This window comes from Chaetodon auriga, chromosome 19, assembly GCF_051107435.1.
Source record: "Chaetodon auriga isolate fChaAug3 chromosome 19, fChaAug3.hap1, whole genome shotgun sequence".
NCBI classification, from domain to species: domain Eukaryota; kingdom Metazoa; phylum Chordata; class Actinopteri; order Chaetodontiformes; family Chaetodontidae; genus Chaetodon; species Chaetodon auriga.
In genome coordinates this window covers 8,913,388-8,938,290 of record NC_135092.1, presented here as the reverse complement: position 1 = coordinate 8,938,290, position 24,903 = coordinate 8,913,388, and the positions used below count along the sequence as shown (strand labels likewise).

The 24,903-nt window shown below is 42.9% G+C and overlaps 3 protein-coding genes across 6 annotated transcripts; 1 reads left to right on the top strand and 2 right to left on the bottom strand.

Annotated features, from left to right (window-relative positions):
• Positions 1-706: 706 nt before the first annotated feature.
• LOC143338368 (heat shock protein 30-like) lies at positions 707-1,441 on the bottom strand. Its single transcript, XM_076758724.1, has one exon. The coding sequence runs from the start codon at positions 1,367-1,369 to the stop codon at positions 707-709; it is 663 nt and encodes a 220-aa protein (XP_076614839.1). The 5' UTR covers positions 1,370-1,441.
• Positions 1,442-2,419: 978 nt separating this feature from the next.
• LOC143338119 (N-acetyllactosaminide beta-1,3-N-acetylglucosaminyltransferase 2) lies at positions 2,420-5,860 on the bottom strand. Its single transcript, XM_076758290.1, has 2 exons — positions 5,405-5,860; positions 2,420-4,727 (listed from the first exon to the last, which is right to left on the bottom strand). Exon 2 carries the CDS (start codon positions 4,698-4,700, stop codon positions 3,351-3,353), a length of 1,350 nt encoding a protein of 449 aa, XP_076614405.1. The 5' UTR covers positions 4,701-4,727; positions 5,405-5,860; the 3' UTR covers positions 2,420-3,350.
• A 666-nt stretch (positions 5,861-6,526) lies between these two features.
• Positions 6,527-19,317, top strand: smad2 (SMAD family member 2). 4 transcript variants are annotated; one of them, XM_076757891.1, is made up of 11 exons: positions 6,527-6,687; positions 9,187-9,726; positions 14,308-14,397; positions 15,042-15,235; positions 15,524-15,658; positions 15,789-15,851; positions 16,068-16,121; positions 16,361-16,573; positions 16,745-16,882; positions 17,632-17,776; positions 19,070-19,317. In XM_076757891.1, the coding sequence occupies exons 2-11, from the start codon at positions 9,470-9,472 to the stop codon at positions 19,191-19,193; spliced, it is 1,413 nt and encodes a 470-aa protein (XP_076614006.1). In that variant the 5' UTR covers positions 6,527-6,687; positions 9,187-9,469; the 3' UTR covers positions 19,194-19,317. The 4 variants fall into 4 exon arrangements, with proteins under 4 accessions (XP_076614006.1, XP_076614007.1, XP_076614005.1 ...); XM_076757890.1 differs by having other exon boundaries at positions 6,532-6,687; positions 15,789-15,863; XM_076757892.1 differs by lacking the exon at positions 14,308-14,397 and having other exon boundaries at positions 6,530-6,687; positions 15,789-15,863.
• The last annotated feature ends 5,586 nt before the right edge of the window (positions 19,318-24,903 follow it).

The window sequence follows — 24,903 nt, the reverse complement described above, 5'->3', positions numbered from 1 at the left end:
ATTCCAACATCTGTATTAACAGCAGTGTTTTTATTTAATCTTTAATCAGGTTGAGGTTAAGCTCCATTTTCCAAGAGAGACCCAAGATTCTGCACAAGAACACAATGAGCAAACAGGAACAACACAACTACAGAATAAACAAGAAATTAATGAAAACAGCTGCAAGAATCACAAGATTCATCAGATAGTGAAGCTGGGGGGGGGATACAGGACTTGAGTCTGATGACAGTTTGCTGTTCATTTAAAGGTGCATAAAACCTGAAACTGCCAACATTAGTGCGTACGTGAGGGATATCTTTAGTAGTTCTGGGATTTGTCACCTTTGTGAATTTTAATCACACACTGATTTCACTCCAGTTTTGCAAACTGTCTTTTTTTCTGTAGCTACAATTTTTTCTTCCGGCTCTTTGAAACACGCACATCGTGAACAAACAGGATCAGTCTGGTGACGTCACCGATCAGCGGAGAGCTGTGACAAACTTTCACAAATAGCCAAAACTAGAAGTCGTGTTGGACCTGTAAAGTTATTTATAGCACCTTTTGAGTGTGTGTTTGAATTTTTTTCCAAACCAAAATATGAGCTAAAAGAATATCAATTTTTAAAAATGACAGAAAAACATATTTTCAATTTATAACATATTTATTTATCATATTCAGCCACACAAAAAGCACATATGATCTTCATTTAACACTTGTATAAATGACATTAAAATACATTGTCAGAAGCAGAGTCCATGTTTTCAGGTGTGTCCTGTGTGCTGCTGTCTGTCTCTGTGCTGCTGTCCTCCGTCTGTGAACACACACTCTGCTGCTGTGTTTTCTCCTCCGAGCTCCTCTCGACAGTCAGCTCTCTCTCAGCCTCCTCGACACGTGGAGCTTTGGCCTCCTGGATGTGGAGCTTCCCGTCTGGAGCCAGGTAGCAGGCGACGTCTTCAGGGTTCAGCCCTTCAGGCAGATCAAACTCCCGTCTGAACTCCTGCCGTCTGTATGAGTAGAGGCCTTTCTCGTCCTCCTGCTTCTTCTCTGTCTTCCCGCTGACTCTCAGCTTCCTGCCCACCTGCCTGACAGACAGCTCCTCTGGGGAAAAGCCTTGGGCGTTCAGGGTCAGGCCAAAGGGCTCTCCCTGTTTCTCCAGCTGGTAGGAGAGCGGTCGTCCGGCCTCGCTGCTTTGGAAAGGCTCCGTCTCCTCCAGGATCCTGTGCTGAAGTTTGTTCATCAGCTCCAGACTGCTGCACAGCTCCTGCAGGTTTCTCTGCAGTAGATCCTGCTGGTAGAGCAGAGGTTTGACCTCTGGCCACAGTGTGCGTACAGGCCCGTGGACGTCCATGAATGGACTGAGGGCAGGCTGGAATCCACGAGAGCACAGCATCTTCAGCGCGTGTTCAGTGTCGAGTCCTCTTGTTGTGGGATGAAACACTGTTAAAGTGTCTGTTCTCTTCTGTGTTGCTTGTGTTGCTTTCTGTCTCAGCGGTGGGACTGGCCCAGCTTTTATATTCTAAGTGGAGGAGGGCCAGAATCTTCAGGAACTTTCCTGTCGTTACCACAACTCTCCACTGGGTGGAGCTGTTATTATGGCGAACTGACGTCACTTGGCCCTTCTGGTGTTTTCAGGAACTCTCCTGCATTTGCAGCAGTTTAACACTAGATGTCATTCAAATTCATTAAATTAAAGGGCCCATTTAACCCAATTTCTGTAATCATATTGACTTACATCCAGTGTTATCTCCCTTTACTTGATGCTAGTTGGGATTTTATTCGACCATTTCATCCAGGTACAAAGAGAGAAACACTACCTTTAGTATGAGGAAAACTCAAAGCTGTAGCAGTACCGCCACTATTAGTAGTACTGTTCAAAGCAGCTCTGGCATGTGGTTTGCCGTTAAATTCAATTAAAATTACATCAAAATTTAGTTCACCTTATCTCCATCTCCCCATTTCCTTATTAGTGCCCAGCAGCTCAGCTTATGGTCCTTAGCTAATCTTCTTCTGCAACCGCATTACTCTGAAACCACTGTCTCCCTATTAGTACCAAAGATCAATGACAGAGACCAGACAAGAACAGACTTTAACACAATCAAGAGAAGAGAAGAGAAGAGAAGAGAAGAGAAGAGAAGAGAAGAGAAGAGAAGAGAAGAGAAGAGAAGAGAAGAGAAGTACTTGTTTTCTCAATATATTTCACCTTTGTAATTTAAGAATTACTGTTTTGTTTAAAAGTCCTCAGTGTGGACACAGTGGCACCTTCTGCAAGAGTTTCCTTCTCCCTGGAGGGGAATCATCTCCTGGGGTCTCATTTCCCTCCTCCTCCTGGTCTGTCTGCTTCTTGCGGTTTCCATTGTTTCATTGTAACTTTGTCTGGCTACAACAGACGCAAAGCACATTCATTTCATCATTTTCTTTTATTTCTGGTAAATATAGTTAATATAGAAATTGTTGCCTTGTTAATGGTAACACAATTAATAATTTCCTGAGCAACCTTCGCCTCCAAAAATGACTGTAGAGTATCAAACACTCTTTTTTTTAATGCTACATATACACCTGTGGATTTCGTTGGTGTACTGTAGCATGACGCAGCTACCTGCCAACCAGACTCATGACTTAAAATCTATAATAGATAAGACAAAAATCAATCATTGCAGAGTTTTGACTTCAGTAACAACAAGGAAAAGAAATGTAATATCTCAGCCCCCCTTTTTAAAACAGCAACATGTTCTACATTAAAAAATGATTTCACTTTTATTGTTCCAAAATCAGACATACCTCCGTACCCTGCACCCTAATGGCTAAATGATAACCACTGTAAAAGTCAAGCGCTGCTATGAATAATCATCATTATTTAAGTAATGAAAGACTGTGCATGAGAACTACCAATTTCATCAGGATCAGTTACATTTTGGAGTTGTGAGACATTAAATATGTATTCTTAGTCTGATCTGCTGACTTAAAAAAACAAGAGAGAGCAGAATGAATGTTCCCCAGTGAACGCATCACCATCATACCTAAAGCACTCTCTTCCAACATTAGAAAACAACATGCAAGATATCATATTTTCTTTCAAATGTAGTAAAATAAAACTTTTACATTGAAAGGGTACAAATACATAGCCATAAAAAGTACAATGCACGTGCCCTTACTGTGTAATGCCCTCATAATAACAGTACCCTTTGAGGTAGATCAGTCTCCTCCTCAGTGTTAGGTAACTCTTTGGAGCTTTGGAGGGAGGTACAGTGCATTGCATGTGACCGTCATCGGGCACTGCCAGCTTAACATGAAGACGCAGTCACAAAGATGCACATGTTTTCCAAATGAGTGTGGTGGTACTCCATGAATCCTATTTGGCAGGCAAATGAGCCTCAGCATTGACCTGGCAGATTCTGGAGCTGCTTCCATAGTGTCAGCATCTCTTTGGGACTCCGTCTGTGAACGAGCAGGACAGACTTGTAAGAACAGGGATTGCTCCTGTCTGTCCCTGGGAGATCAAATGTTAAAAAACCTGGGTGGTGGCTTGGAGAGAGCCCGAGTCTGTGCAGGCACATGCCCAGATACACATCGTCTATTGGGAAGAGGCGCACCCTCTCAGACACCTCTTTCAACCGTAATGCAAGTGAGCCTGAATACACAACCCCTCCTCCACCAGCGTACGGTGGGTAGCCGCCTTTGTAGAAACGTTCTGGTATGTAGTATTTAGTGGATGGCTCACGGTTTGGCATCGCGTTACTAATCACATCCCCCACAAACAAATTGAAATCCATGTCAGATTCATTTGTGTAGGCTCTCCACAGGTTGTGCTCCTCCCACTGCCTGTGCAGGTAATCCAGCAGGGCACCTGTTCGAACAAAGACATCATCATCCCCTTTGAACACAAAGAGAGCAGTGGGGCAGTATTGCTGGAGCCACTGCCAGAACAGCAGGTCCTTTAGGGTTAAGTTAAAGAAAGTGTCTCTGAAATCCCACTGCAGGATGTCCCCGTATTTTTGGTTCTCAAGCTCCAGGAGATTTTTGAGGTCTGGGTGAGGACCTGTGCTGGAGTCCTGTCTTCCAAGTAGGAACACTGTGCGCACTAATCCACCTTTCTTATTGAATTCCCCCCTCATCAGCCCACTGCGTCCCCACGTTTCACGGATAGCCTGCCTGTTTTCAAAGTTCCCCACTTGAGACTTGATGGCCATGAGGAGCATGGGAGAATCCAGACCAAAGCTACCATTGTTCCTCCTACACATACCAGGCTGATTGATAAGAAGGGGATACTCCCTGCAGTGCATTGACCAGACAAATGTCTTCATTTGTTCCGGCAAGCTGTTTAAATCATGCATACGAGGGACTGAACACTTGCCTGACATGCAGTCAGAAAGGCATTCATCTTCAATTTCTGTTAAAAGCTTAATTTTTGTATTCCCCAGTATCCCCGTCTTGTTTCCTCGCAGTATCGGATTGTGCTGACGGTCCCAAGCATGCTGCAGCTGGTTCCACAGTGCGCTGTCCTCCAGACGAAGGTTCCAGAAAGGGCTAAGTGGATGAGAGGCCAATACGGACGAGTTAACAGAACTCCCCGGAGCGATATAGTGGATGATTATTTTCGGAGGGGTGTAGGAGATGGTGACGAATATGGACACCATGACATAAATCAGAAGGTGGCCGGTCATCATGCAAGGCAGCAGGCACATGCACAGCAGTCTCCCGTTGCATTTGCAGCATCTGCCCATTGCCTGTTGTGTACAAGTCAGAAACGCCTAAAAAAAACAATACATAAAGGAGAAATGACTTGTTTGCTTAGATAATCAGAACGGAGAAAAAAATCCTGCCCCATTCCACCTCCCCCCCGGCAGACCTTAGACCACTGCAGCGGTGTTGGTCTAGCTAGTAGATTTTTTTTGATATATTTAGATATAGCTAACACTGCAGGCAGCCCTCTGGAGTTTCTGTCTCCTTGGTGATGGTCCAGTGAGGGTTATTATCTGTGCTTGTCTACACACTCAGAGCATCATCCAGTACCTACCTGCCAGTAGGCACACGGCCCCTGTAGACACAGGTTGGAACATCTAATATGCAACAAAGTGCATTTGCTCCCTCTGTCCTTAGCTAAAAGTCAGGTAAACACAGCCCTGTTATTTTGCCCTCGGATTCAATAGAGTATTCGATCAGGGCATTGGACGATCCATATCAATTCTTTTTCTTTTCTTCTGACAGCATCACTGATTTTTTATTCAGCTTTTAATGATCCAATTCCACTTCATGCAAAGTATTGACTGTTACATCTGGGAAACTGCCTAATAGCCATATGTAGCCCAAACAGCATGAACTTATAATATTTTGCTATAGAGTCTGCTATACAGTCATTCTTATAATTGTCTGCCAAAGCCTAACTAATTTAAGCAATGGGTGAAAGACAAAGCATGAAGTTACTTACAGGTGTGTTGGTTGGTTAAGCCGACTGAGATTAAAGTGACTTGCGCTCTCCGCTTTTTGTTTTAGTGTTTTCATCCGGCTCCGTTATAAGATGGTCATAACGTGGCACGTCTGGAGCGCATCATTTATGTCCATAACGATGAAGGAAAAAGAGAAGCATTCCTTAAATCTGAAGCAGGCGTTCTCACAATGCAGTAACAGCCGCAGCTGAGCAACAGGTCCCAGGTGACTGTGCGCATAGAGCATGCGCCACTTTGGCTCGACGAGGAAAATACGCTCAGGTTTGACGTACGACCTGTGCTGACGCGCTGTTTTGCGCTCAGGGAGCAACTTCATACGGCTTTGATATCTCCATAGAGAGACGTTTTGATTTGCATGCAGGTGCTGCAGGTGCGGATGCCTGAGCATTTGCATAATGTGGTCAAATGCCTGGAAGGAAAGGTTGGCCCGTCTGCAACTGCCTAGTCATTTATGAAGGTCATCATGGTTTAATATAATCCATGCCATGCACTGAGAAAGGCAGCATTGTCATTTTACACATCTGTAGTTTTGAATGAATGAATAAATAACGGAATTACTGCTAGCATACTTATATATAGTATAGTACTATACTTTATATCTACTATCACATATGGCATGTATGTACATATAAATGAATGCCATCACTGTAATATTTGCATAGGCTTAAAGAGTTTATGTTGATCTTACATAGCATCGTAACGGCACCATATCTTAAATGTCATACGCTTTTACGATATTTCAAAATTCACTTATCACACACGTGTGAGCGCATAGAGTGTTAGTTTTGAAAAGGAAAGCATTGTAAAAATTAGTGGTTGTTCTGCTTTACTCTTTTGTGTATAAGATTTGTCTATTGTCTTCTATTCTATTCTAATTGACGAACTATAGCATTATGCAATTGCAAAGGGACAATACAGGTACTCACTGATAAGCATCACTGACATACCTTCGTACGTAACAACATATGACGGACACGACTTGAAGCCAATAGAACACACGCCTGGCAACAGGTTATCGGCTGAACCCCGGGATCCAGCCAATAGAAATAGAGAGGAGGCGGGGCATGGCGGCGTCGCGTTGCTGTTTATGTTTTGCATGAAGCTATACACGTTTGGTTGAGCTTTGAATGAGGGGCCATCATCCCGGCTGCTCGGAGGTGGAAAATACAGTCAAAAGTCGCCCTGGATGCATTTTAAATGAACAAACAGGCTTTCCGGATAGACACCCGAGTGACCGTTCAGCGTCCTTCCCTCTCCCCGTCGGGTAAGTGTGTTTTTTAGCAATGAAACTGCTTTGAATTGTTAGCGACAAAACATGCAACGGACCTGTTTATTTGTCTGTGACACAAAGTAGCAAGCTTGCTAGCGGATTTTTTCGTACTCTTTTTTTTTTTTCTTTTTTTTTTTTGGAGGCGAGGGGAGGAGGGGAGAGGGGGGTTATTATCAGTCATTTCGAGACAAAAGAAACCTGAATGTTTTCACTGTAAGTGTACATCACAGCGAATGACACCCAGCAGTGAAACCAACTCTCTTTTTGTGGCTAGTCGGAGTCTAACTGTTAAACCCACCGGCTGTTTGGTCTGAATTACCGTTTGTAGCGTTAGCTTATTCTTCAAACCGTGTGTGTGTGTGTGTGTGTGTGTGTGTGTGTGTGTGTGTGTGTTACGTGTGTGGTTTCGGAGAACAAGTAAACCCAAACAGACAGTTTATCACAGAAAGAAAAGACGAGACCTTGTAGACAAAATAAGGTTGCTTATATGTCCCACAAGGCCCCTGATAACCGTGGTCAGCGTTTCGAGTAGACGTATACATTGTGGCCACATCAGCACGTTTTGTGCTTTTTGTTCCTTACATTAAGACTTTCTGTGCAGTTTGAAAGGCTCACACATACGACAAGGTCTTCGTCCTGGAGTCCTCCACACCCCGAGTCAGCAAAGGTTTTTTGTTGTAGGAGTTTATCCCCCTTCCTTTGTGCATCCTCAGGGAATAACCACAATCCTGACTTTAAGTGATCCTTAATTTTGCTAAATAATCACTTCTCAGTGACCACAATCATGGTCATGGACCAACCTACCTTTTCTTTTTCTTGCACACTAGGTTTTTCCCAGCCTTCTGTTATTTTGCCATCATCGCCTGCTCTCTGAAGCAGTTATTTATGTCGTGTGTGCTGGCCCTAATAGCATGCCTGCATGTTTTGACGGTATCGAGCAACTGCAGGTAGTCAGATTAAGAAGGTAGTTAATTATATTCAGGAATGGTACGCCTCCGTCTGAAAGCCATTCATACTCTTATACTATTAGTAATCAGTCCAAGGGTTAAGCCTGTGAAATTAATTCTTAGAAGGAGCTTGGACTTTCAGAGTAATACGCCGAGGACAGTGATCCCTTCCTCCCTGGCGGCTGAATGGAGAAATCTGCAACCCTGAGCGGTTTTACCTGTATTTATTGAAGTATCATTGATCAATAATCCGCTGCACTAATCTTCACACAACCGAAGCGTATCTCTCTCTTCTGAGAGGACTGGGTCCACAGAAAGAGATCGGTGTTCAGATTTGGTTTAATAATAAATTAGAGTATTCTCTGTGGATGTTTTCTGGATTTGCTCCGTCTGAGCATGTGTGCTGCCTTTGTAGGCTGGAGAACGGATCCTGGCAGTAAAGTGAGAGCTGTGATTTGGGAGGAGAAGGTTACATGTGCAAGTTAGAGCTCATGTCAATGCAAAGAACTAACTGATGTGTGTGTTGTGGCCATTGAGTTCCACATTTCGCCAGCTTGCAGCGACTTTCCTGTCCGATCATGAATTTTCACCAGTGAATTTGTCACCTGCTGGACTGGTTGGACAGTCTGAGCTCTGTGAAACTGAAAGGCTTGCAGTTGGTGTGGCTAGGTCAGCACGATTTATCTGACAAGACTTTAAGACCTTGCTCCCGAGCAGGGTTTAACACACTGCTCAGCTTTTGTATGAGTGGGTGAATGCTGGTTTCGATAATAGGATAGGTTTACTTTAGGATTAGCATCTGTTCACAGTAAAAAAAGAAGCTTGTGACTATAAATTCCCAGTTGTCTTAAATGAGTGTTTAAAGGTTGACCAAAAGACCCATGTGTTGGTGACGCAGGATCATCCACACCTTCGTCGTTTGGAATAATTATGCAATTATGTCGGAACATCGTCTATGAAGTCAAGTACCTGACCTGTCTGTTGCCACTTGTACAAACAAGTTTTTGTAAATAAAGGATAGATCTGCTCACTTGATACGCCATCATGTTTAATTTTGTCCGTATTGAATGTAAAAAATTGCTGATGAATACATCAAGCACCCCGCAGGACATAAATGAGTTAAAGTGGTTTTGCGAGATGGCAAACCTGTTTGTGCAAGAGCTTAATTTTGTGATCATAATCAAAAACCAGTAAACAGAATTGCACAAGTGCATAGCAAAGTGTGCACCAGCAGCCTTCGTCAGAGGTCGACCAACAGAGATACAAATGCTAAATATGAAACAGAATCAGTTGTGCTGGGCGTGTAGTGCAGTGACTCCCAGTCTGGCTCATACGTTCAGTACTGTACATGGTGGGAGAATTAGCAGCAGGGGTTTATGATAGATATGATAGAAAAACTCGTTGTGTATCTGTATGTGTGGGCATAATTGATGTCACAATTTCAGGAGAAAGGGTTATGCAATGAGTTGTTCATCAGACTTTTCATCTTCTGAATGGTCTTACTCTGTTTAAAGTGTTGACGTGTGCTTTCCCTCTTGTTTCGTAGGTTTCTTTGGACGCGCTCCTCTCTGCTCCCTATGTTGTGTGCTTTCCATCTGATATTTCCCCAAGACTGCTCAAGACCAATGCCTTAGTTCTGACTGGACATTAATTAAGAAACACATACATATATTTTAGTTTTGTTTTTTTTTTTCCATTAGGAATTCATACAACAACCCATCGCCCGCACCGCCCTTCTTCCCCTCTCCCCTTTTCACTTTAGTTTAGATTACAAGGGTGTTAAAACACACACAGGGCACGCGAATACACGCATACACACGCAGGCCACCATGTCCTCCATCCTTCCCTTCACTCCCCCGGTAGTGAAACGCCTCCTGGGGTGGAAGAAGAGTCCTGCCGGGAGTGGAGGAGCAGGGGGAGGAATTGGAGGAGTAGGGGAGCAGAACGGTGGTGGACAGGAGGAGAAATGGTGCGAAAAGGCTGTGAAGAGCTTGGTGAAGAAGCTGAAGAAGACCGGGCAGCTGGATGAGCTGGAGAAAGCCATCAGCACGCAGAACAGCAACACAAAGTGTGTCACCATACCCAGGTGAGATAAGGACACACATATCCTGTTTTTCTCTGTCTGTCTGACTCTTGTCTTGTAGATGCCTACACAACATGGTTATTGTCACAGGGGATAGTAACAAAACACACACGGTCTCACCCACTCGTGGCACACATTGTCCTGGATATAGTGCACACATAAACACACGTATATAGCTAGTAAGTTTGTCATCATAGAATGAATGACTCATTGACACATTGTTTCAGCACAAATACACTTGAAGTCGTGCTCATATTCATACAGAAACGCATCTGCAGTCTCAGTGCACTGGTGCACCGCAATACCGCCAATACAGATCAGCACGGTGAGGTGTGTCAACACACATGAAAGAAAAAGGAGGGTAACAGGCACCCACAGGCTTGCAGAAAGAAAAGTCTCTGTTGTGCAACAACAGGCCCACTTCCCCCTTGTGTTGTTCCATAGGTTAGCAAAGCAGCAGAAGTGAAACCTGATTGGAGGAAACAGATGTCCAACACATGACGGCAACCAAACTTTGCGATAAGCCTCGTCAGGATTCTGAACTATATACAGAAAACTTATCCGTGTTCCAAATTGTGTACGATGTTTATCGATCGCTGCGAGCGTGACAGGCTGTGATCGCAGCTGTGCTACAGAATTCTTAACCTCCAGGCCTGGTTCCAGTATTGCTATTTATCTCATCACATTGATTAGAGAGGTTAGCATATCATCAGTATCTGTGTCTTTCTGCAAATGAAGTTTGTTTAGATGCTGTGGTTTTTGGCATAATAAACATCTACCACGCTATGGAAAATGCAGATTGTAACTTGCAGCAGATGCTGGAGTGTCTAACTGTTGGCACACATTTCAGCACCTCCTGATAACAGCATGAATGTGTTTGGATCGGTACTTGACATTGGTTGCTCCACTTAATAACGTACTTGGTGCCTGAATCAGTTCAAAAGAAAACCGCTCTACTTGGAAATAAAATCTACAAAGAACTGGGAAGCCTGCATTTATCAGCAGGCTTACAGTTTTATAGAGGTAATATTTTAGTCCCGTCAGTCACACAGACTGCTTGATATATGATGAAGATTGGAGAGGAGAGGTTTAAGACCTCAGACAAATCTATATAACAAGCATGTACAGCAAACTGTTTAATGTGAAGAGTGTCTTCTCATCGCCTCAGTCTTTGCAAAGGTTGTCAAGAAACAAAGCCACAGTGGGAAAAACAAAACAAAAACAAAGAACAACTTTCTATTGTATCTGCACATCTCTCTCTGAAAACAGAACACCACGACCTGAAATTCCTTCATATTTTTCCCCTGGAGAAAGACATTCGATAGACTTGAAAATAGATTTAGTTTGTATGAATGTATTTTCTTTCTGAGAGAACTCCTGTGCACCCAAACCTGCTAGTACAGTAGATACTGAACGGTTACAGGTCATGTGTCTTTTAGTATAGATTTCTCCTGTGTCGCATGACGAGGCACGCGAGCCAAGTCACCAGACCAGGTGAAACCTTATCATGACAAAGGTGGCAAAGTCAGGGGAGCCCCATGAGAGGCATGTGATTAACGTCAATCAAACCTCTGAGCATCAGCAGAAAGGACAGATAACTTCGCTGCTCTGTGAAGATTTTATGAGCTTCCCTTCTCAAATTTTCTGTGCAGTATAGCCTCTCTGCTCTTTCTCGTTGTATCATAAACTTGGGTCCTTCTCTGGAGAACACTATTCCTCATCACTGCACTGCTTCCTCAGGATAATTTTTGTCAGACCATGACTTAATTTATACTAGGTGTTACAATGCAATCTGGGTAAATTTGCTCTGCATTTGGCTCGACAACAATCAGTTAAGTGTATATGCGTTTACAGCATTGCATTGACTTCCAGGTGAGAAGCTGTAGGGGTGGCAAGAAAAATAAACATGGTCGGGTTAGCAGCGGTGCTGGTGTACGGTGTGTGTTTACTTTATCTTTTATCAGGGAAGGGTTCATCTTCTATGACTCTAGTAATATCAGATGGTGATGCTCCAGGTGGGTGGATAGTTTCTCAGCAGTGCCACTGTGTGCGGATCGCTGGCTGACGTCAGGCAGAGCTACTCACATTGCAGCCTTAATGCTCGCTGAGATCTACACCTTGCATCGACTTATATGTCTTAATATAGTTATCGTTACAGAACTGAACCTGTGTCGGCATCAGCACTGGCTCGGGTCAGCGCAGCTCAGTGGAGCTTCTCATCGGAGGAGCTGTGTGGTGAAGTTCAATAAGCAAAGTGTGAAGCGGGGCATTGCTAGAATAACACAAAAGCTCAAATGAGTAAATAATAACATATGCTGTGTTTGGAATCACATACTAATGGACTATTCATACTAATTAGGATGTCAAATTGAATATGTGGTGTCAATTGCACAGTACGTGAAAAATGATACTCAGCTGCCCCACAGTGCCTTGAGTCTCTTCAGACTACACAATGTTGGAGATTTTGATCCAGGCTAAAAGCTGATAATATATCACTTAATTAGGTTTTAATGTTTTGTTTTTTTCAAGTGCGAAAGTAACCATATAGAATCGCAGTGTGTGGTCACTTTATCCAAATGCAAATTTGCTATGCGAGGCAGCCTCTGGCTGGGTGAGAGCGACCGTCCATCATGTGACCTGCTTGAGTACACTTAAGTGTGAACAGTCTGCTGGTAATGGCACACTTCATTTAGTAGACAGCATGCAGTACATGCTAATTGAGTATGTCGGAGGAAATACATTAGTATGCAATTTTGAACACAACCATAAAGTGGACCTTGATCCAAGATGACTGCAGCATATGTCACCACATTTATGTGGTTATACTGTATGCTGGCCAGTTATATCTGAAAGTAGTCTCATTGTTGAGCAAACAGAAGGAAGTAAGTGCTGTGAATGCAAGATGTGGGTCAAAAGGGGAAAGAAAAATGGAGAAAAAGTTCAGAAGTAGAACCATGTGAGAGTAACATGTGTGATGCCAGGTCTGTCTCTGTTTCTTCACTCGGAGGAATTTAGGCTAGATAGTAGCTTCTGAAGTGGTACTGATAAGGTGATGGGGGCTCTTGTTGGAGATTTACTTGAGTACTGCTTCTGTCTTCAATCTTGGAAGAATAGATTTGGATTTTTCTATTTCAGGTTTTCTCTACATTCAGTCATATCACCCGCTTCTTTTGCATTGCTTCTTATGTATCATACTGACCATGGCTTGGTTGAAATAGGTACATTTTGAGGGCAACCATGCCATCAGATCTTAGGTCCAGATGCACTACTTGACGATGCTAAGTAGTAGATAGCACTTCATGCCTTTGATGCATAGCTAACCTCCCTTTGAACACAGTGCAGTAAGGTTGATAAAGTCCAAGATAAATTGCTGAGGCTGTTGCAGTTTTTTTGTTATGTCAGAGTGGTGTCTGGTTGTCCAGAGATAGCAAGTGTAGGCCTTTATAGATTTAGGATGAGTATCGATGGAAATGTGGACAACCTTAGAAAGAGGTAAAGGTTTCATGTTTTTAAAAAAGGGTATGTATCTGCTCTGGCTGAAAATGTCCTCACAGTGTTTTGCAAATCATTCAGTTTAACCGATTCCTGGACCTTTTTCATGTCTATCTTTTGAGCTTTGATCTAGAAGGACTTGTAGGTGAGTGGATTAGATCGAGAGTGTTTTGACAGACAGGCACTCCTGGGACTGTACTGGTGACCTTTAAGTGAGAAGGGAAGAAGGCAAGACAATAGCTATGTCTGGAGATAGTCTACATGGGGCTTGTACTTGTAGAGCTCTTTGAAGAGGTATTGAGATGGCAATGGAAATGGCAATTAATTTTCTCTGATCAGACAGCAGGTCTGACTAGCTAACTAACTTACCAAGACCAGTCTTCATCATCCAGCCACTGATTTGGTCATCAGTGTTCTTCGACTACATCAATTATTCCTCGAACCCCTGTTGTGTTGTATTCTTTTCTGTTGTCACGTCTTGACACATGTTGTGTACTCTCTTGAATTTCTTTATTTCCTCATTCACGTGTCATTGTTGCATATATTTCCTGTTTGCTCCACATCACACTTCTTCATGTCTTAGAAATAATATGCAGAAATGTGAATGGTGTGTGTGTTTTTCAGATTTTATGTGCAATCAGGCATTGGGGGAGGTGTATTAAACCTTTCAAAGCCTTTTAAATCACTGTGATCAGACGTGTGTTCTTTTTCATGTTCTGCAGTGTGAGTATGAGCACATAATGTAAATCAGAAGATGAATTAATCTGGTGTCACCCCTCATCTTAAAGTTTGAACAGGCAGCCACAACTCAATCCTGTCTACCCCCTGCATCACCTGTTTGCACCACATCACTGTCAGTCCAGTTTGGATTTGTCACATGATCACGTATCATCCAGTTAGTGTCTCTTATTGAGAAAAATCATGACGGAGGATCTTATTGTTTCCCTCCTTTGAGCCAATAAGAGACAAACTGGACATGTTTGTGATTTCATCCTACTAATTTGGAATGAAACGCCTCATGTTTACCATCTGTTTGCTTTTATTTTTTATCCTTTTTGCACTTGTCCTGTGTGTGTGTTTGTGTGTCTGTAGTAATTGCTCAGATCTATGGGGTCTAGGCTCAGGCCACACGATAGAGCAGTGGGACTCTTCAGGCATGTACGGATACCCTGACCACAGCAGGTGAATATACCCACATGCACTCAAACACACCACGAGTCAACAATTGCTGTAAATCTCTTCATTTCTGCAGACGTTATGCAGGAAAAATGTCACCACATGTTGCTTTAATGTTTTACAGTATTAATGAAAATGTGTATCTAACAAGTAGAGTTGCAGTAGTTGAAATCTGTTCCATTTAGCACACTTCAAGCAGTAGCATTGATTACTCATCAAAACACATGAATAAAGATTGAGTTTCATGACTTCATCGTCATTTGTGTAAAATGAGGTTTGACAGTTATGGGCTCACTTTACAAAGATGAATGTGTTACTTTGTTTTTGCCAGGCGCTAGTTTCAGAGCAGCAGTTTCAGAGATCACTCTGACTGTGCAATGGCTCTTCCCAGCTGTGCTAATGAGTCTCATAAAATAAGGTTTAGCCATAAAACATAACCAGCCTCCTGAACTCCACTGGTCGGTGTGTTGGTGTCCTTTCATTGTTTACTCCTGTTTGTTTTTATTTGGATGTTGCTTTGGTACACACTACCAAACAAAAAACTACAAATAGGAGAAACCTCTTTGAGAATCCCTGCCAGTTTTTAATCCCCTGTCAGGACTTGGACACATCACTGAGCTGTTCGCTATCCTCTCACCCAACCCTCTCAGGTCACTGGACGGCCGTCTCCAGGTGTCCCATCGTAAGGGTCTGCCCCACGTCATCTACTGCCGCCTTTGGAGATGGCCCGACCTTCACAGCCACCATGAACTGAGAGCCATTGATGCCTGCCAGTATGCCTTCAACCTCAAAAAGGATGAAGTGTGTGTCAATCCCTACCATTACCAGAGAGTGGAGACGCCTGGTAATGATCCTTGAGAATGAAGTGTGTGTGTTTCTGTGGCAGTTTTTACTCTGGGTGCTGATGGCAGTGATCTTCATGGTGTCCTCTAATAAGTCGGTAATAAGTCTAAAATGATAAGATTTAGCTTTATTATCAGTTGTAGTTTTGCAGTTTGTGTCGTCTAGATGTGTTGAAGGATTTATTTTATGGGAGCACAGTTGATTAGAAAAAGGGCATTTAATTTTATGATTATCATAAGTATAGGAAATCATATTTGCCTCTGTCGGTGACACTTCCTTTCCTCTCCAGTGCTACCTCCAGTGTTGGTGCCACGCCACACAGAGATTCTGACAGAGCTTCCACCTCTAGATGACTTTACCAACTCCATCCCTGAAAACACCAACTTCCCTGCTGGCATAGACCCTCCTAATAACTATATACCAGGTGTGTATGCAGGGCAGGAGCTTGTTTTCATTTTTCCCACACAAAGACCTCGGCCTCTGTCATTTTGCGCAGCAGTGTGCCGTTTAAAATGCATTCTTCTTCATGTTTGTACTGTTGTGTGTTTTCACAGAAACTCCTCCGCCTGGCTACATCAGTGAAGATGGAGAGACCAGTGACCAGCAGATGAATCAAAGTATGGAAACAGGTAGACTAGTTGAGAGATGTGCTTGTTTGTGTACATAGAGCTGTGTATGTTATTGGTGGAAATCATACTTCTGACAAACATGCATCATTGTAGCAGTGAACACAAACACTGCAAGCTGTCTCAGCACCGTTTACACAGTCTATACATCAAATGAAATCAGATTACAAGTAGGTGTTATGTGATGTCTTTTGTTTTTTCTGCCAGGCTCACCAGCAGAAATGTCTCCAAGCACCCTGTCACCTGTCAGCCATGGCCTGGGTAAGACTGCTTTTTTTCTGTTTCTTTTTAAATTTTCCAAGAGAACGGCTTGTCGGATTTCTAGACCAGCAAATCAAAGTGCACAGAAACCTTTGCAGGTCACTGTAGTTATAATGTTCCCAAAGTTTGGCCTCAAATTGAGGTCCACACAAGCTAATCAGTTTGGGTGATAGAAACAGAGAAGCAGTTCAGGATTCTAAAAGATGACCCTGTTGTATTTCTACTTTATTTCTTTTCAGACCTTCAGCCGGTCACCTACAGCGAACCAGCTTTCTGGTGCTCGATAGCTTACTACGAGCTAAACCAGCGGGTGGGAGAGACGTTCCACGCCTCTCAGCCATCTCTGACGGTTGACGGCTTCACCGACCCCTCCAACTCTGAACGCTTCTGTCTAGGGCTTCTCAGCAATGTCAACAGGAATGCAACTGTTGAAATGACAAGGAGACATATAGGTACGAGCATTTCCACACACAAAGGCTTTCAGCCATGAGTGTATGCAAAGATGAAGAAAGCTTCTGGGATCTTATGAGTAAACACTTTATTTTCTACAGCACAAGATTGATGACTTTGTCTTTGTTTCTGTCTCCCTCCCCTGTATCTTCACATTTTCTCATGCGATGCAGGTCGTGGTGTGAGGTTGTACTACATCGGAGGAGAGGTGTTCGCAGAGTGCCTCAGCGACAGTGCCATTTTTGTCCAGAGCCCCAACTGCAACCAGCGATACGGCTGGCACCCGGCCACAGTCTGCAAGATACCACCAGGTTTATACACCTGAATAATGTTTCTCCCTTTTGACTCTTGAGCCAAATGGATTCTGTACAGCTGTCAAAAAGCTTCCTCTCTGGTTTGCTAATAGATGTATTTACAGCATTGATATTTGGTGTCATACAATGGATTGAGCTCCTTTTCAAACTTTGAGCTGGCAGCTTGAATCCATAGACGGATCACAAATCAGTAACACCAAACAAAACTGTCAAACTTTCATGATGAGAATACTCCTGACTGAACATTACCTTTTGTTTTTTTTACCTGATATTGATAAAAGGAAGCCTGAGGAAGAGCGCTAATGCCCTCCACAATGTGACAGTTTTTCTGCGACTCCCGCCCACGCGCACTGACTCATCTGTACCCATGTAACTTTGAACATTTCATTCCTGGCCAAATGAGCAGTGTGAACAGTATCATTACCGAGGCACAGAATTGTACAGAAAGGAAATAAGGATCCTGTAGAAATTCAGGGGTCGGACTTGTCAGCCCCGTGGAGAATAATCACTAACATACAAAACACCCACACCTCACAGTGCCTCTGCTTGGTGCTTTTAAGTTGTGTTCAGAGACACGGTGAAGTAGAATCACATGTTTTGAAGTTCTTGAAAACACACGTTGTTGTAAAGTAGTTCATAGTTAACTTTTGGGTTTATTGAACGTATATGTAAAACTCATCTGACAAGAAGTGATAGTGATGACCAGCCTGTGCCTCACACCTATTTTTACTTTTATTTTCTTTTAGGCTGTAATCTGAAGATTTTTAACAACCAGGAATTTGCTGCACTGCTGGCCCAGTCTGTCAATCAGGGTTTTGAGGCGGTCTACCAACTTACCAGGATGTGCACCATCAGGATGAGCTTCGTCAAGGGCTGGGGAGCAGAGTACAGGTACGCTTGGCTCTCAAGCTCATCGTCCTCCCTTTTACTAATATCCGTGATGAAAGGAGGGTCGTAGGTGTCTGGCACAGTGAAGTTCATTTGTGCGTCCTCGTGAAAGAGGTCAAGCTAAGTGAGTACTTGCAGGCTGTGCAGTGGCTGATGTGGGTTGTCTAGTTTAGTGGCTACAAACAGGACAGCTTTGTTCACGATGCTTTCCATTTGGCAGAGCAGAATTCAATACATTTTAAAACTTTCACCCAAATATTTAAGCGTGGACTGGCTGAGGTCACGTTGGTCCAGTTAGAGCCCCGCAAAGCCTGCAGAGTCTCCAAATGCTGCAGCAACTGTACCATCTGCCCTGAGCACTGACTCACAAGCTGATGTCGTGTGCCCTCGGCTTAATGGGCTGAACTTAAGTAAAACTGCAAATGTCGTAGCAGTATCTTTTGAGAAACAGGCTGCTTAAAGCTAAAATATGTGTCAATAGTTGCACTGCAATCTATTCTTAAAAAGAGACTCAATCAAAATCCAGACCTGGGACTGTTACTGACAGGTTGTATGGTCTAAAAACATGACATGACATGAAAAAACCTGACACCATTTCATATGGGAAATAGGGAAAATGTATGGGACTTCATTCACACAAATTTGTAATGAAGGTAAATAAATATTTGTGTAACTTCACATAAAAATCTAGGGAGTGACAATGTCCATTATGTAAACAAGTGTTTGAACGGTAAAAGGTTTGTGCTTGCTCTCATCTGCACTGCATGCATATAATCTCTATTATATTCCCCCCTTTGTTGTAAAATGTCAGAGATTAGCCGGCATTTGTCTGTATCTCTCTGTCTCTGTGGCCCTCCAACCATCCATCTAGCAAACATCTGTTCTGCTCCTGGCTCTGCTTTGTGTTGTACCCTCCCAGGAGCCAGACAGCAGCGTTTGTGGGGGTGTTTTGGCTTGTCCTCACTGGCCAGGGTTAAGCCGCGGTGTAGCCTGCTGGTTAACAGTCAGTGTCTCCGCTGTCTGCAGAGCCCTGGCCAAGCCTGCCAGGATCACAGAGTAGTCAGCTGTGTTTGATCATCTGGTCGGACCTTGGCAGCGCAAGCTCCCATTCACTTTTCATTTATTTGCTGTAAATCACTTTTAAGAATACCGTCCTACTACTGCTTCTCCTGTTAGGCTGCTACTGTTTCCATTATGCATTTTATTGATATGTGATGATTCAAATTAGAGTGTTCATCTTTGCAAAACATTCAGATAAGAACTTCCTCACCCTTCTTCTGTATTTTCCCCCTACAGACGTCAGACAGTAACCAGCACTCCCTGCTGGATTGAGCTGCATCTCAACGGCCCCCTCCAGTGGTTGGACAAGGTGCTGACCCAGATGGGTTCACCATCAGTGCGCTGCTCCAGTATGTCCTAAACAAGGTTCCGCTACTGCTGATGCAAAGTCAGACTGACAGTTCACAATGTCCTATGGGAGACCACCGTGCAGTCTTAAACTGATGTACTAACAACATTATGAAAACACAACAAAAACAAAGAAAAAAAAAAGAGGATTACACAATGGACCTGGAGGATGAGGGAATGACATCACTGATGGACAATAGTGGAATGTTAACAGTGATGTCAGAGTGGGCCTGAGCACCTCAGGCTCTGTTGGATTAACGTTGACATTCCAGTCATCACGGACCTACTAATTGAAATCACCCTGCAATATCAAAACGACAAGAGCTGGTGATGTCACAGTGCACCAGTCTGGTATTTGAGGCGAGGTGACCCAGACACACAAAGCAGGACAGAGCTTTACTGTCCCGCTCAGTGACTCAAGAACAGCTGTTCCGGGGATTGAGCGCGTGACCATGTCGTAACAGGGCAGTCGCTCCAACCACTAGACCACCTCGCCGCTTCACTACCTACCTACCGCAGCACAACTTCGATTCCGCGTCAGGATTTCAGTTTACACACAGGCTGGCCAACAGTAGTACTGCCACTCCAGGCTCATGCTCAACCAAAGTCAGCTTCACGCCTGGACATGAATTTCTTTCTTGGTTTTGGTGACCAAACTTCCATTTTTATCCGAGATTTCCACTTTTCCGGCTTTTTCCGAGTCAGCCCTGTGTTGTGGTGATCGCAGGCCTGACTACGCTGGACTGACAGTGTTCAGCCCTTAAAGGGGTGACCGCTGGAGGATCAAGCCGATGTCTGTAATTAATATTACGCACCCCGTCTTCACACGTTCACTTGCACACACACGTATACTGTAACACAAAGCTGCGCGGTTCATGCACCACTTAACTCACTATTCTAACACCTTTGCTTTGACATAGCGGCAAATAATTTCCTCTGTGGTGTTTAAAGTCGATTGGTCCCATTAGGCCACGAGCGTGCAGGGGGCAGATGTTTGGATCCGAAGTGTGTCCTTTGTTCTTCTGTGAGGAGTTTTTATTTAGAAGTGTGAGCAGTGGCTAACCAGCACAGCATAGGACATGTCACCCCCACTGGAACCTCACACAAGTTTGTTTTCAGACAGTAACAAACGCTTAAGGAGTGCGCCACAGTTAACAGTTTGCCCAGCAATTTGCACTGTCTCTGCCCCCCCCCCTCCGAGTTGTGTGTAGGAGGTGTACAGGATTAGGTCTCATATAAATGCAATTGAAGAGTCCAAGCCTCAGTGTCGCCCCCTGCTGTCTCACAGACAAAAATCAAAACACCCGTCACTAATGTTTCACTGCAAGTCTCTTCATGATATGCTTGACCTGATGCACGGTTTTCCTATTATTGCCATTTTATCGATAGGAAGACAAAGATAAGACGCTTCCTTAACCGACTTGCACTGCCCCAAATTATGCACCCTTGATATCGCTACGAGAAAGTTGCCTTTGATGTAAAATACAGCAAGATATGCTTTGAAATGTACAGACAGGAATGTTGAAAAGCCCAATTTCAGTCAAGACAATTACAAAAAATATAATTAATGTTCACTATGAAGATTTTTTTTTTCCCTTATATGGTCTTGAATTGGCTTCTTAAAGAGCATCCGTTCGATTCGAATGAGATTTCTTGCCCTGATTTCAAAGCCAGCTGTTACCTACCTGTCGGTATTTTAGAGTCCAAATCTTTTCAACTCAAAGTGTTTAAGCTTTAAGTATTTGACAAGCTCGTTATATGACACAGCTATTATTTTCTTTACACGTTCTTTTAGCTACCTTTTTGTATTTCCATGTATTTTTTCTATATGAATATATTTAAAAACCGTCAAAGCTTTCTTCCTTTTTATTAGAATTCAGTATTTTTTTAGAATACGCCCTCTGAAATGAGAACAGCTCGACGATGATTCAAGAAGTATGTAGCATAGGATGTAACGTTTCCACTGGATTTACTGCTGAAAACAGTCCTTTGGTTCAAATTGTGCGCTTGATGACTGACAGGACAAGTCACCATAATTGCCCTCCTTTTTTTTCAAACCCTAATTTGGCTGCTAAAATGGTAAAACAGGCCGGTGAATGTTTGAATCTATCATCTGTTTAAATAGGTATGATTCTTATTTTTTGCAGATATTAGGATTTAAACCAGCAGCCGGGCAATACAGTATTATTTTTCCGCATCAAAGCAGTTGGTATTCATTTGAAATGCTCTGAATGTGAAAGGTGGATTTGTTGAATTGTGTGTTTGAAGGACATTCCAGTCGGCGGTGTAAATTGTGCTGCCAGTTTCAGCTCTGCAGACGTTTCATTCTCATGTCTCCTTGTGTGCACAGCGTTCATTTACAGTTGGTGTGTTTACATGCACATGACGTTATCTCCCAAGTGTGTTCCTCAAGAATATTACCACAAAAAATGGGATTGTAAGTGGGACGTGTAAATATATGTCGAGGTGTGTGCTTGCCTCGCGATCTTGGCTCATACTGTCACATTCCAGGAGGCTTGTTTTCTGCAAACTGTGACCAAAACCTGACAGTTGTCTTAACTTTGTGCACAGCGACACCAGTGTGCATGTAAACACATTCACGTGTTCGGTTTGATGGCTCACACTGCAGCATGTGGGGGGAAAAAAACCAAGCGTAGGATTAATGGATATTTTCTAATGGCTGAGACAAGAGGTCCAGAAATCCTGATGTTTAATCGCATATTGTCAACATCCTGTAGCAACTTTAGAATTGAGGATTTGATACACACTTGATAGAGAACATCCTCTCCTACAGGACAATGTACTTTTAATGCCTGGACCAAACCAAAAGATTGACAAAGCAAAATGATGCTCCTGCAGACCCCTACAACTCACAAGCTGTACTTTTTTAGCAGTTCCGTCAGTCATCGAACATTTGCCTGGGTCAAATGTTTATGATGCTCACTTGTAACCTGACTAGAACCAGCCAAACGCAGTGATTGTCTGTCTGTCTGTGTCTGTCCACCTGTCTGTCCTGTCTTTTTTGCTGGTCTTTTTTTTTTCATTTAGTAGGGAAAAAGCTGACTTTGCTGAGGCCAGTACACATGCTAAACTATGGTAGGTTGTGCATCATTGCTAACCCACATGTCCGTTCTATACAGTGACATCAAGTCGTTTGGACTGCACACTCAAAAACATTTCCCCATGATGGTTAGACATGCTGTTCTCCAGTCCAGTAAAAGCCTTTGTATCTACTTTTTTTTTTTTTTCTTTAAACGAGTGCCACCCAACACTGTACCCCCCCAAAACCAACCAGCTTTTCTCACTTCCTGAGAAGTCAGTTTTGGGGATGGAAGATGAGACCAAATGAGGTTTTATGTAGGCTCCATCTACACATTTTGAGGGTCCACATTCCTATTTACAGATTACATATTGTATTTTTTTTTTTTTTTTTAATCATTGTGATGACAATTGTGTATCCCCAAATATGCCTCTTTCTGAAGAATTCCTGAAGAAGGTGGCTTTTTGGATAAAGTGAAGCTTCTACATGTCACTAGTGATGTTATTGTATAGTTGTACTTTTATTTTACCATACATGCTGTTCCTTTTTCTTGCTATCAACAGAGCATATTCCATTAGACAACAAGCTGTTAGGATTTCTGTCTTCTTCAAACACTGATGATGATCTTCATAGGCTTTCCAACTATTCTACATATACAGACAACTTCTTACAGTGTACACTAATAAAGCTGTTTTAATTCAACTGAAAAGTGCGTCTTGTTGTTGCTCGTCTGAATCATGAATTACTTAGCCCTCATGAAGCCCATAACCCAAAACACAGCTCAAAGGTGAACTGGTCGGTATATATCCTCATGTAAACGTGTCTTTGTCACTGTTAATCTTGTGTTTAATCGACCAATGGCGGCCCTGCTGAGGGCGGGGCTTATCACTTAATTGGACAAGGATCCAGGTGTGGCTGTGAAACGGTAGCGTAATTTTCGAGGGCAGTGTCAAGCGACGTTTGAGTTAAGCTAGCTGGTGGGAGCCTGAAAAACCCGTTTGTTAAGCCGATTATCTGAAGATTGTATTCGTTTTCAGACAGAGTTCAACAGGAAAACTTGAGGGAACACACCTTTGGGCTGACTGCTTGCAGGAAAATTGTTGAGGTAAGCTGTAAACAACCCTGTTGGCCAAACTTTTCCCACTCTGACGTCCTCCACAACTCTTCAGTCTACTGAAACAGCAGATATAAAACAGTTTTAAACGCTTTTAATTTAACGGTTAAAAACGTGCACTATACTCCGAGTTAGTTCATTTGTTTTATACCAAAAAAAAAAGACAACATTCATGTTGAAGTAGGATAACCGTGTGGGTGGACTGTAGTGGTGGTACTAGGTGTAATACACGTTAGGAGCCAGTAGAGGGAGGTAGAGGCACATTAATGAAGATCTCTGAATAAGAAGCCCTGTATAGGCTACACGATCATTTAGTTCTGTGTTTTAACGAAGAACACGCAGTTAAATGGAAAACAGCACGTCAGTCAACACATAATTCATATGTTAGCATGTGTCTCATCTGTGTGACATCGGGTTACTCAGGTGTGTCGAAAAATAACTTTGAACCCTTCAGAATACACGTAAAGGAGTGTTGTCAGTGTCAGCTCTCCACATTGATTGTTATCCTAGTCTTTTGGTTATTTTTGTCATACCCATTTTTGTTGAATGTGATATCATTTTTTGTTTTTCCTAAAGACGTATATCTCCTTTTGCATCAAGTTTCTTTAGTTCTGAGGCTGACACACCAGAGACATCATAGCCTGCATTTTCAGTCAGTTTTTAAGTTTTTTTGGTTGGTCAACACCTGAACAGGTTAAGTTTTTAAAGTATCTTTTTTGATAAAAAGCAGAAATTGAATTTCAAAGCACATTCAGCAAAGACAAACGCTTGGAGTCTGATGAATCTAGTCTTGATGTCATAAGATTCACAGTTGTTTTTCCATTTTCCTCCTCCACACACACACACACACACACACACACACACACACACACAAACACACTGCATCACAACCCTGAAACAGTAATTGATAAATAACAAATAAATAAAATGTTAATTTCTCCCTCTGAATTATTTAGATTTGTTTACTGTCAGCGAGTGAAACCTCTAACCCCTCCCTGCATGGTGCAGCATGCCACTTAGCGAAATGACGGCCTTAGAGTTAAACATCCCAGAGACATTAAAACACATTAAAAACCTTTGGAGTTAAAAGCTTTGCTGGAGCTGGAGTGACCAGTCTCTGAGAGTAGCTCATATTTACTTTAGTTATCAGGAACGAGCCCGATAGATGACCTTATTATGGTGGTAATGTACTGAATTTAGTAAAATGGCTCATTTCCATCTGCATGGATCAATTGGTATGTGTGTCATTCTCCTTATCTGTCAGCTTGTAGTCCTGCATTTCCATATTTTAGGCATATACATTTTATTTGAATGTCCACATCTACTGAATTTTCCCATCTGCATTTGTGTCAGTGTGCATAGTGCATGTGTATGCAAAGTGTGTTTTTGCCTGCCAGAGTGAGTACTCTTTCTAAGTGACCCGCATGTGCTCCATTACCAGAGCATCATTAAGCTGTTGTTGTTGATGCTCGCCCTCCTTCCTTATGGTTTGGCCTTGGATCTCATTCGTTCCCCAGAGCCCTATTACAGTACAGAGCAGTAAGCATTTCCCAAACAAATTAATACCAT